Here is a 12,846-nt window from a genome sequence, read left to right on the forward strand (position 1 = left end):
GGCGCTGCCCTCTGCCCGGCTGGGGCGGCGGAGCAGGGAATCGGGGAAAAACCTCTCCTAAAGAGCGGTCAGGCGCTGGAATGGGCTGTGCCGGGAGCTGGGGGGAGAGGGGGTCACCGTCCCCAGGGGTGCTAAGGAACCGTGGGAGTGTGGCACTGAGGGACGCGGGTGGTGGGCACGGCGAGGGCTGGGCTTGGTGGGCTTATCTTGGTGATCTTTGTTGCCTTTTCCAGCTTGTCATTCTATAATTCTTCCCAGAGGAAGGCCAGCACGTGTGTCAGAACAGGGATGTGGTAACGCCAACTCTAATCTTTTTCCACTCCAGATATAAAAAATGATGCAATGTGAACACGGATGTAATGTTACAACTGAGGACACAATGCGGCTTGCATCATCTACAGGCAATTTATTTTAAAATACATGTGGGAAATTGAAATGGCAAACTGCTGGTGTAGCTCGGAAAGAACAAAGCTCAGTTGAAAGGGGTGTGGAATATACAAATGACAACCCATCTCACCTTGTTTCTACAAAAATAGAACATGTCCAAGGGCAGCAAAAAGAAAGGACTGGAAAGGTGTTGGAGCACAGATGAAACCACCCTGAATGTGGTGCTCCGTGGCTGCGGCATCACAGCACAAAGCAACCTGTGCTGTACTGGGTTCTGTAGGAGGAGGTGTAGGAGGCAAGGCCTGCTTGAAGGTAAGAGCAAACAGGAGGCCAAAGACTTAGCATTAAAATTCAATGCATATGAATGTAGTGCCTGCAATTATTACACAAAGATGGTGTAAGTACTTTACATTGTAATTCCTGATTTAAGCGAGAGAACAGCTGGGCTTTTCAGAAAATGCTTTGTGTCACTGAAATCTAAAATAAGCCTGTTTAATCTGGATGGACTGTGAGGCCTTTAACAGTTACAAACATACAAGCACAGCAGCCTCTTATTAGTCCTGATCCAGGGCCACAGCATGGTGGTGAGGTGAGGGGATAGAAACACATAGGATGACATTTTTAAGTTGTATCTCTTGGGCTTCTCAGGGGTGATGCCTGGAGAAGATCCTTTACCTTATTTTCAGGCTGTTGGTCATCTCCTGATTCATCTGGAACTTTGGTACACGCCAAAGCAAAGGCAAAGGGCTGGAACTTCTCACTAAAATGTAGCACCAAGAATTCACCCCAGAGGCTACAATTCCAAACCAAAGGAACTTGGTTTGGAACCAAAGGAACTCTAAGCCAAGCAGTAGGCAATTGTCCCTCTCCAATGACAGTACACAAGAATTCAGCTGCATAGCAGATCTTGGAAAATCATATGCTTTTTCTTCTTCTATAGGTACATAAAAGAAATAGGTTAAAAATCCACAGCATGAGCCAAGGTAAGCTGCATCCTCATTCCAAATTAAAACCAGTATAGTTGCCATTTGCTTTGGGATAAGAATTTCTAATCAGCCTCCTGCAGCAGCTTGGGATGACAGCTCTGTCCTCCAGCTCAAAAGAGCCGAAGCGCCAGTGAATGTACTGCTTGTAAGCAATGCGACGCAGCTGGCTGTTGGAACTGTGACCTGTCAGGTCCAGAAAGGGGTCTTCATAGAGAAGGGCTTTATTCAGAGTGTCTCTAGACAACACCAGCTGTGTAAACCAATAGGTGGTTGTGATACACTGCCCCTCTTTTTTCCGGCAGCAGAGCTGCTCGTGGTACTTCTGTGTCACCTGGCATTGACCACAGCAGCACCACTCAGGGCAGTCTGCGGAAGAGATGCTTTGTTTGAGCAGCCTGAGCTCAGACTGTGCAGTGCTGTGGTTCTTGTTGGACTCATGGGTGCAGCAGGTGCGAGGATCATAGAATTTCATGGGGTGGCTCTGGAAAACAATTTCCCAAATAAATGAGAATATAACATTTGCTGCTGCTTCGCCCATCTGCGGAGAGAATTTACAGCAGTGATCCTCAACATCGGGTGTTTCATTTGACACAGTACAATAGGCATAATGATGACAGATCAGCAGATCTGGAGGAGGATTGTCTTTCTGTGTTGCCAGCGCCCACCACAGCAAAATCAAATCGACACCTTAGAAGATGTTTCACCACCAACACACTCCCACTAGCACATGCCCACCACAGGAAAACAGCAGCTTTTAGCTGACTCTAAACATGCATCCTCTGATCACAGGACTTACTAACTTGAAGGAGAAATATGAATCTATTTTCAGTTCCTCAAGGTTTAATCTTGAAATATGAGGAGGGGGGAAATTCAAATCAGTTTGAAATTGCATTCCTCAGCTTTCTCCTTTGAGGAGGAAATCTCAAATGTTAAGTGTCTGCATTTACCTCGAAACTGCTGCCTTCAGCATTCTGCAAGCTTGTTTCCAGAGGCATCTTTATCAAAGTAATGTGCGGCTTATCGACATAGGACACAAACATCACCTGTGAAGCAGAAGAAATCAGCACTGTCAGCTCAAGTGGTTGCTTACAGAACTGGAGACAACAGAGATCTCACCATGGGTTTGGCTTCTGTGGTCTGTACTCCAGCAAAAATCCCTTGCAATTGCATGCAGCAAGGGTAGAGATTTCCAGTATCTGGGATAGCAAGGATGTGGACAGCAGTGGGGACAGACAGAAATAACGACAAGAGACAGTGCAGAACTAACTGCAAGAGTGTGGCTGTGCAGAGTCTTTATGTGGAGAGTTTCTCTGTGCCCTTCTCTAAAATGCTAGGGAATTAGTACATACAGCCCAATGAAATAACCAGAGATGTCTTGAGAAATAGGAAGAGGCAATGCAGAATTGGCAGGGAAGAGGCTTTGAGCAATGCCCTCTGAATGGACAACCTTTTCACAGCACCTTTCTACCATTTTGAAGGCTCACGATTCCCTGCGGGTTTCCCTGGTAGGGCTGGTGGGGCTCTGCCATGCCAAGGCTCTGTGTGTAAGCACATTGCAGCCGTGCAGTGCACAGCTCTTTGGAAGTTTCCTGGAGATTCTCTGGCATGAAAAAAGAAGGAAGCAGTTCTCTTTGCCCATTCCTTACTGCACTGGACCCTGCAGTCCCTCTCTCAGAACTCCCTGATCTCCTCAAACCACAGCTGCAAGCTGCTGCAGGGTGCAGGAGAACAAAGCCCAGCAGTGAAGCAAGAATGAACAATTTGCATTCCTTACCTGTTCTGGCATCAGCACAGTCTCATACTTCTTCCTGATTAAATTTTCACAGAATGGTATTTTGCAGCAGCTGGAGCAATTGTAAAAATGAAAACACATCTCTATAGCGGTCACAGCCTGCGCATGAAAGAAAAGCAAGCAGTGATTCCTCATTCTTAATGAGACCCTATCTCCAGAACTAGTTCAAGATACACAGAAAAAATAAGTCTCTCACCAAACCAAAATAGGCAATCGTGGACCCAATGAATGTGAAGAGTTCAATCAGTTTAAATTGTCCACCCTAAAGGAAGCAGAAAATAATAATTGGAAAGCAAGATCTTTGACGTTCACTCAGCGTCACGGCATTTCTGGTTTTGTCCCTTTGCAGTGATTCATCCATCCAATCTCAAGATTTCATAGACCATCTCAGGCACTTTGCAGGGAAAAATAAATAATTTGAGAAGGAAATGGTGGTGACACGCAGGGTTCACGGCAGGCAAGAAACCTTGTCATGCTTTCAGTCTAAACAACAATCCTTCTTTCTTAATTCTGCTATTTCCTCTTAAACTTTGCTCATTACGCTGCTCAGCTGAGTTTAGATCTACTCATCTGACATGACTTCCATCCCAGAACGATGGACAGAAGAAAAGAAATGGGTATATGGCAGAAGCAGGACTAAAGAAATAGCAAATTTTCTTCTCTCTTCCCTTCAGAAGGAACAACAGTCGCATTTACCATGCCAAACACGAGGACATCAAACCGTATTCCATAGGCTTTGAAAAGAGTTCTGTGCTCTGTCCCATCTGCTAGCTTATAGTGCCTTGCAAACCTGCAAAAGAACAAGTGAAGATCTGTGCAGCTGATGAATGAAATGATACAAAGCTAGAGAACACAAAAGGGAATGTAGTTTCTTGTCTTCTTTCTCCTGCCTTTTCAGCCTTCCAAACTCAAGGGGCTGAAGCCAGCTTGATGAGGAGTATTTCGCCCAGCATCTGACCTGACTGTCCCACAAACTTCTAGTCATCAGGAAGGCTTTGCCTCACAGTATCATCTCAATTTTTTCTTGTGCTCTTCCCCATCTCTTGTCTATGGTTGTCAGCTCAGAGCTGACACCTATTTGTTCCTTGTTTGCACAGCTCCAGCAGGACACAGCTTTGGAATATGTTGGCAGCTCTCAGACAGTTATGGCACTCATGTTAGCATCACAAATGTATGAAAACCCACAACAATAACCATGCCATGAGTAAAAAAAGTGCTGTTACGCAAGAATTTTGACCTAGATCTGAGGGACAACTTCAGTCTTAAACACGCTGATAAGCATTTGACAAATTGTGTAACTACTCAGAATTGGAGTCGCATCAAGATTTTTCATTAAAATTTTCCATGAATCTGTTGTATGTACAAAGAACCAAAAGCTTTCATTTGCTTTTGAATAAATTTTGCTTTGGGAACTGTGGGGTTACCCAGATGGAAGCAAAATACTTTTTTATTTTATTTAATCTCCTCGGGAAACACAAATTTAGGCAGTTTCAAGCCTCAATTGCCATATGGTAGAGTCTGCCCAAACTATTTTCCATGTTAGCTCCTCAAATACTTGTGGGAATTTTCTAGGCCTTTCAGCACAGAAATAAAACCTCCTGCCACATAAGCATGCTATTTTTGAGATGATCATGAGAATGTTTCTATACAGCTGCAATAACTGCAGGTTAGGGACTTGACTACAAGGCCAAAGAACAGTCAAACATTTTGTTATTCCAAGCTGTCATTCTCCACACTTTGCCTTCATTCAGAAACATCCTACTTCCTTTATGTAACGTTTTATCTTTTTTACCTGAAGCTGAATCCAGGGTATTGGGTTCTTGTTTTGTCATCCAGGCGGCGGAAGCTGTACTCTGGACTGCAGGAGTAAGACCACCTGTCTAAGTCACAGTCCCATTTAATCTCAATGGCAATGATTCCTCCCTGGAAACAAGCACAGGGATTATTCTGATTGCTGCCTTTGCTGGATATCTGTTAAAGACAGCAGAGATTTGAGGGATGCCATTGGCTGGGATACATCTCCTTATGCACACTGACTCAGAAACAACTTTTGCTCATCAAACAGTCTTTGATGGGAGTGTCTTAATTGTGTGATCTACAAGCAGCCATTCATTCTGACTTTTCCTATTTTCTGCCTATCCTTCTTCATTTTAGTAGCACAAATGTGGATGTAGCTAAAACACTGTGATGGCAATTTCATCTTGGCTCAAACCAAAAGCCAAACTGCAGATATAAATGCAGTAGACACCCAGTCCAAATTTTTCATCCTTAGTGCCCTTGTGCCATGCTAAGACTCAATAATTCTGGCTTAAATGATGACTCTTCTTGGGACACTTTGTCTCTACTTTTCATCTACCCATCCATTAATATAAACTTGCCAAAGGTGTGGCTGGATACTGTGCTATGGGCATTTAGCTTAACAGCCTAAAGAATAGAGCAAAAATATAATGTGAAAAATAAATGTCTATTTTTTTAATGCCAAATATAAGCTACCATTTGTGCCAGTCTTACTTTTCGATGATTCTCTCCCCAAACAACATGATTTAGAATGTACTTTAGTAGAATTAAAAGATGACCACAAAGTACAGCTTTCTATAAGACCTATCTAAGTGCATGTTGTTTTGCTGAAGGACCTCTACATACTACAGCAATACCAACTATATTCTATCGACGCTGTCAGTGTGGGTCCCGTGCTGTGAAATGTTAAGCACATTTAATCCTTTCAATTTGAGGTTACACTGCTTCTCAAACAATCCGTTTCTAAACCTAGAACAACATGGCGTACAGCAAAACATGGAGGAAGGAAGACTAGAAAATGTTTTAACAGCGAGTATAAAAAAAGTAATATCACAGACCTTGACTGCCACCTCAGAAAAGTTCTCTTTTGCTTCCTGAAGGATGCCTCCCAAGCGGAATATCGGACAGAGTGGGTCAGTTACCTTGTTGAATTTGCAGGAAGTATTCAATTTGGGTGAAATATTTTGCCTATGAAGAACACATACAGTTGTTAAAATCTAAAAGCAAAAGTTAGAACAGCTATAAGTACAACTAAGCGATTTCCCTCTGGCTGGAAGCTGTGTTAAATGTGCTCAGACTTTACTTGTATGAGCTTTTGTTTTCACAGCTACCGGGTCTGTTTGTTCCTATGAGATTTGCAAATCAAGATGAATTCTCTACTCTTTGGATGTATTACAAGCAACAGTTTACCTGTGTAAACAAAAGATTTTGACTTAAAGTCTCACATCAGTTATGGTATAATTTAATGACTTTACCCTAATGTGAATGGAATATCTGACTAAGCAATTCTACTGTCCTTTGCCTGAAGAGAAATAGAGCTATGCTGGGAGGCTGTGTTCCCAAGGTCTTCTTATTTCTCTTGTTTCTGAAGAACCAATCTTTTAAAGGCTTGTGGTTTGTTGCTCGTGCAGATAAAGCCCTGAAGATACATAAGGTGCCAATTTATACAACCTTTTCTTCAGAGCACAACCACTCACTCTTCAGAAAGCATGGAGGAATACTGGCACTTACACGGTGTAATTAAATGTGGGGAAGTGAATGTTGTTCTTTATAAGCACTGTGAAATCTTCAGAACTCCTCAGAACTGCTGGCCTAAAAGAGAAACATCAAATCAACTCACTTTTAAATACATCAATTAATCTTATGCTAATTTTTTACCTGGAAAGCTGTCAGTGGGAGGAATATTTTCCTGAGAAAGAGACTGAGAAGCAGGGAGAGAATTGGCTCAGAGGATCAAGAAAGATAAAGGTCATTTTCTTAGTTTGAGGTATAAACAGTTCTTTCCCTTTTGCACTTTCTTATGTGGGCTGAGCCTAAATTGAGTCCCTACGTGCAGATGAAATATGAGCTCATGAGACTTCGCATATAAATCTTGCTACAGAATAATAATAGTGAGAGTCTGTAACATTTGGCAGCTGAGAATTAGTGCGCAGTGAACAGATAGTTTCCTTGCTGTCTTTACAGACAGGATGCTGTATGAACAGTCATATCCTTTCTGTCGTTGGACAAAGCCTTTTTCAGAACACAGCTCTGTCTGCAGGAGAAGGGAATGGCAATTCCTTTAAAGAGGGGAAAAGAACTCAGCAGAAGTTACTGCAGGAGGCACTGTGAGATTTGGATGGGACCTGGCTGGGGAAAAAATGCTCCGTCTGCAAAAAACTCTGACTTAGGGAAGAGATAGGATACAGGCACAGAATCATGCTTGTATCACTACTCAGAGTGATTATTGACCTGGTTTCTTACTCATATATTTCAAAAGCTGGTGCAGAGAAGCTAAAATTGATTAGTCATTTGCTTTCTTAGAGTGCAATTTCCATCATTTCTGTTGAAATAAAACCTTTTCTAGAATTTCTTCATGCTTTGGCTGACTCAGAAAGGAAATTGAACATTTTCATCCTAGAATAGTACACCGTCATGTGGTTACAGAAAAAGATGCCTACAGGGCCCCTCCATTCCACTCTCTGAGTCACAGCATCTTTGTTACCTACAATTTTCTTCAGTTTTCTATCACATATAGCCAGCACTGAAGTTTTCATCACCTGCCTAGAAAGGATGAAGAGATGTTCTTCAGTCCAGAGTGGACCCCTAAAAACTACTCTGCAGCACAGACAACAACTAATCTAGCACTACTGGTTTGAGTGGTCACTGTGGTAAAGGAACCCACACAGAGCTTCTACACCACAGCACTGAGAACCTCAAGTTAGAAAACCTGTGTTATGTTGATGCATTTTCCTTGACATTTGAATTCATCATTCAAATGCCTAGAGTGAATTCAAGATGAGCCTGTGACATCTAAAATAGTTTCTGTGGCAGCTGTGTGATGCTGAGACTGAAGGCTTCACTGCAGAATCACAGAGCAGGACAATGTTAGAAGTAACGTATTTAGCTATAGTTATGGCTGTGATCAGATACCTGATAGATATGGCTGGTTTAGATACCTGAGATACACCTGCACCTAGGCAAAGTGATTATCCTAAAGTTGTAGGACTGTTAAACTCTCCTTTTGACAACAAATGAGAACAATTTTGTTACTTACACGGGGGGGCTTTCTTCCATTTGAACAGGGCACCACGCCTTGATCTCACAGGTGTTATAAGTTGCGTTATAACGCACACATCTTCCAGTTTGAACTCCTGTAGAAGAACAAGCTCTTGCTCAGCAAACACAAACACTTTGTACCATCTAGACAGCTTCAGCATGTCAGTAGATTCATCCTCAAATGACATGGAGAGATTTTTACTTTTCAGATTCTCATAGCTTTCTATGGAGGAGACTTTAAGAATTACCCAAATTATGGTCATGCCATATCTTCACCAGTCCTTATTTAGCAACTTGCTTGGGTCAACAGAGCTTGTTGTTGTTTGGATCATGGGTGAAGCAATTTCCTTCAGTTTTACATGTCCTGACATATCTGAGTCTTGATATAAATTGAGAAACCGTTTCAACTAGAAGTTTAATTCAACATGAGCAAATTAAACAAGGATATAAACAAGGATATAGAGGGTGGCATCTCTGCCAATGGCACTGGGGTTGGAACTAGGCAATCTTTAAGATCCCTTCCAACCCAAGCCATTTTATGATTCTATGATTCTCTAAAGGTATGTAGAAAACCTTGATTCTTACTGCATTCCCAGAGAGTCAGAATTTTCTGTGAACACTCAGACTTTACTAGGGAAAGATATAATTCAGTCAGCAGCCTGAATCTGGGGAATCTCAGCACTACAAGGAACTCACACAGCTGATGAAAATTGTATGATGTCTTCTGGACAACCAGTCCCCAGTGAAAGACACAAATCATTTCTCTTATTCTGAGAACTACTATCAGATGTTACAGACACTTCAGATAGATCCCGCAGTCACCCCCCTTGCTGAGCAGCCACAGACACCAACAGGAGTGACTATGAGAGACCTCCTTTATGCCAGTCTGTACTGTTCACATTTCCCCTTTCTCTGCTTCCTTCCACACTTTCTCCTTTTAGTAAGGGCATGCACTAGCTGGTAAAAAACTGTTTCGTGGTATTGAAAATCTGTTCTCAGGTCTCTCTCTGTCCTGCTGCAGTTCTCCAAACTGGAACTTGCATGTTCTGCACTGGCCAATAACACAATAGAAGATAGTACTCACAAACAATATTTCAGTCTGAAAATACCATTTACATACCATTACTGTGGACATTTGCAATCCCTTTTTCACAGGACTTATCTGAAGAGCAGATAGCTTTGGCAATGGGATACTGAAAAAAAAAGACATGGAAGAGCAATATGTGTATCTCTACATACAATGTCTCTCCTTACAATAACATTTTCTTTTGTTATTTATGTCATTTCCTGTTTTCTATAATGCTAAGTACAATAAATCTAATACTGGACTATTTACTTTTTTTTTATAAACAGCCCCAAAAACGTTTGGCAGTGAAAGTCAACTTATGTTTGGGAACTGCTCTGCAAAGACCCACTTCTAGGCCAGCTGGATGAACGAGAAAGGAGAGCTGAAGCTGACTGCCAGGCTTGAGCTACGGAAAGGAGGAATGGGAAGATGTGGGAATGGCAACAGTGAGAGCATTTCTGTAACTCCAGCATCCCTTCATGTTGTTCTCAAAAGGGCAGCAGCATAGCCAGAGAAGCTGCACTGGCCTGAGTGTCACTACTTCCTAAAAGCAATGCAGGTAGGGTTGGCAAGCTCATTGATGCAAGGGAAAATCTCAGCCAAAAAACTGATTCCCCAAGAAATAGCAGGGTGAAGGAAAGAAAATGAATAATTAGGTTAGTTTGCATGTTATCTAATGAGATATAAGCATAAAGAGCAGCTGTATTTGCTTGTACAGGACTGTCCCATAGTCTGCTCTTTTACACTAACACCAACATTTTCTGTTAACTACTGGCTATTGGTATTCAATACCATCATCTTAAGTATAAATTACAAAAAAATGTTTACCTCAGGGCAAGTCTGTTGAATCTGATTGTCTGAATGACATTGGTCATCACAAAAAAAGAGTCTCTTGTCTACATGGGGAAAAGAAAATGAATATGACTGAAATTTCACATACTTTGTTCAGACCTCAGCCTCTCCAGGACATCACCTGATAGGACAACAAGGCTGTTGCTGCTCTATCTCCCCCCAGCAGATGCTCAAATTCTCCCCAGCTCAAACAGGAAAAGCCAGAGACAGCATCAGGGCACAAATGAGAAGTCAGGGCAAAAAGACACTGATGTTTTTTTTTTTAAATACTGGCATTACAACCTAGAAAGACACAATAGCATTAACTAGCAATAACAATACTGTGTTTAGTACAGCTATACTGGAGTATAGCTGTATGGAGCTCCTAGGTTTGTTACTATAAAAATATTAAACTGATATAGTAAAAAAAAAAAAGTGTAACAAATAGCACCACAAACATCTCATTGAAAAGAACAATCTTCTTCCTTTTTTTCCCTGTTGGGGAAAGGTAGGTTTGGCTTAAAACATTGCTGTCTCAAATGTTAAGTCTCCTTTAATATTACTGCTCATTCCAGCAGACGTACCAGGAAAGAAACCAGATGTATTGACAGAATTGGAATATTGTGCTGACACTAAATTAAGACTTGCCTGTGTTGGTAGGGTGTATTCTGCTGCATCCCAGATCCTGTCTGCATGAGCCACTCCTTTCAGGCTAATGCGAATTGAGCTGGTAAGTTCCTCTTTCTCTTGATAGCGCTTGTGAACAATGAGTGTATAACTGCACAAATTAAACAGAGGGGACAAGAAAACTCGTAAAAATAAAATGAATTGGCTTTTTGTATCATTCTTGGACAAAATGAACTGCATCGTAAAGTCAAACAGGCATTTTCAACCCTTTTGGTGTGAGACAGATGTCATCTCAAGAGAGATTGCTTGAGCCCAAGTTCTCCTTGAATTCACCTTTGCAATGTTCACTTTGTCAGGAATGAGTTGAAAAATGCACAAAGAGAATTTCTGTTTTCCCATCCTAAATGCTGTGGACAACTTCAGGTCACATCCTGGTTAGAATATTTAATCTTTAATTTTCCAGTGTTGTGACTTTTTTTTTGCCTCGTGCTGATTGCTTCAAAAACTTTGGCCTAATAGTTTCATTTTCTCGTGAATTGAATGTGTTAATAGTAGAAGACAGACAGGAAGTGATTTAGCTCATCTAATCATGCAGGCAGTGACATCTTTGAAGAACTACTGTATGTCCAGAAGGTAGTTTCCACACTACATAAAAGTCATATAAAAGGTTTGCTTTGAAAAACAATCTTGTTGCATAGCCACAGGTGTGGTTCAGCAGCAGACTCTTCTGGAATGAACAAATGTTGCTAAAGAACAGAAACAGAAAGCATTTGATCAGTGCTCCTTCATTATATTGTTATTTTTTATTGTTCATTTATATTGTAACAGCACTTCAGCCTTCTCTTTCTGGAGATCAGTATTTTGGGATAATCGTGCTTTTGGAAACTGGCAGTAGGAACCCGGCTCTGAGCAGCAGTAGGTGCTTGCATTTCCTGCAGACTTGATTCTTAGCAAGATTGGGATCATTGTGCTCCATGTCCTGGCTGCCCTCACATAGGAAATAAATCACTTTCTGAACTGGCAGACTTTGTTCGGCAAAGACTTATCACTGAAAACAGCCCTACTTTGGCAGCAAGGAGGAAAATTTGCCCTTTAGAGGCAATCTATTATTGTTTATTCCTAAACACCTTATTGTTCTTGAAATCTGCTTCAAGAGCTTGATTGGCTATTTCATCTGTTAGGTAGATCTAGTCCTGATAGGAGACTCTGTGGAACACACTCTAATCTCAGAAAAACTGATGTAAATGTCAGATTATTCAATGGAGTGAGTCTGGGTTTATAGACAAGAAACAAAAACAGCATAGCAGAAAATGAAACCACAAGCATTTGTTAGTGAAACCTCAGTTAAACTTCAACAACCCCACCCTGTGAGATAATTTCCCCTGCCAGAATCCCACCACAAAGCTCCCACTGCCAAATCCATCTTCCAAGAGTGGTCTAACACCAAATCAATGATCAGGAGTTGCTACCACAGAACTGACAGCTCTGAAAGCCGCTCTGTAACCCAGACAACCCCCAACACAACAAACACTTGTTTGTGTTTGGTGCCATTTCCCGTCACCCCACACTTACCAAATATACACAGCAATAACTCCATAAATGAACCACTTCACACAGACACATCCAACACTCGGAAAACGGATCAGTTTTGGGGAGTCATAATTGAACAGATCCTTCATCCAGCCACGTGCAACCATTGTTAATGTTTCCTGTGAGCTTATAGAAACTGCAAGTGGCCGATGCTGTCTTCTTTTATTCTTGCATCCTTTTGAGGCCACACCACTTAAAGGCACAGCCAGAAATTCATATTAGTAGAATGGTACCACAGGCCTTCAAAAGAAAGGCAGCTGGTGGATCAGAGCTTGATATCAATAAAAAATAAAGAGTATAAGGAAGTGGGAGACAGGATATCAAATGCCTTCTTTATCTGTCCAGAGAAGAAAAAGGACAAACTAACTTCTTAGTGGAATCTGCCTTATTTTAGGGAACTGTTTTTTTCCGTTGACAGAAATACAAGCTCTTCACAGCCACCCACGTTTATGTGCGACAAAGAGAGTTTTCAGAGAGGGAAGATTTTTTGAATTCCCTTCAACCGAGTATCA

At 41.6% G+C, this 12,846-nt stretch overlaps 1 protein-coding gene across 1 annotated transcript; it reads right to left on the reverse strand.

Annotated features, from left to right (window-relative positions):
- Positions 1-161: 161 nt before the first annotated feature.
- P2RX7 (purinergic receptor P2X 7) lies at positions 162-12,492 on the reverse strand. The gene is given in 14 exon segments (XM_048964424.1): positions 162-1,854; positions 2,321-2,416; positions 3,148-3,264; positions 3,362-3,427; positions 3,862-3,955; positions 4,958-5,088; positions 6,021-6,150; positions 6,694-6,774; positions 8,219-8,315; positions 9,341-9,413; positions 10,115-10,146; positions 10,149-10,182; positions 10,766-10,895; positions 12,317-12,492. Coding segments are annotated over 14 exon segments (1,677 nt in total). The 5' UTR covers positions 12,442-12,492; the 3' UTR covers positions 162-1,383.
- Positions 12,493-12,846: the final 354 nt, after the last annotated feature.

The sequence above is a fragment of the Lagopus muta genome, chromosome 17, assembly GCF_023343835.1.
Source record: "Lagopus muta isolate bLagMut1 chromosome 17, bLagMut1 primary, whole genome shotgun sequence".
Lineage (NCBI taxonomy): Eukaryota > Metazoa > Chordata > Aves > Galliformes > Phasianidae > Lagopus > Lagopus muta.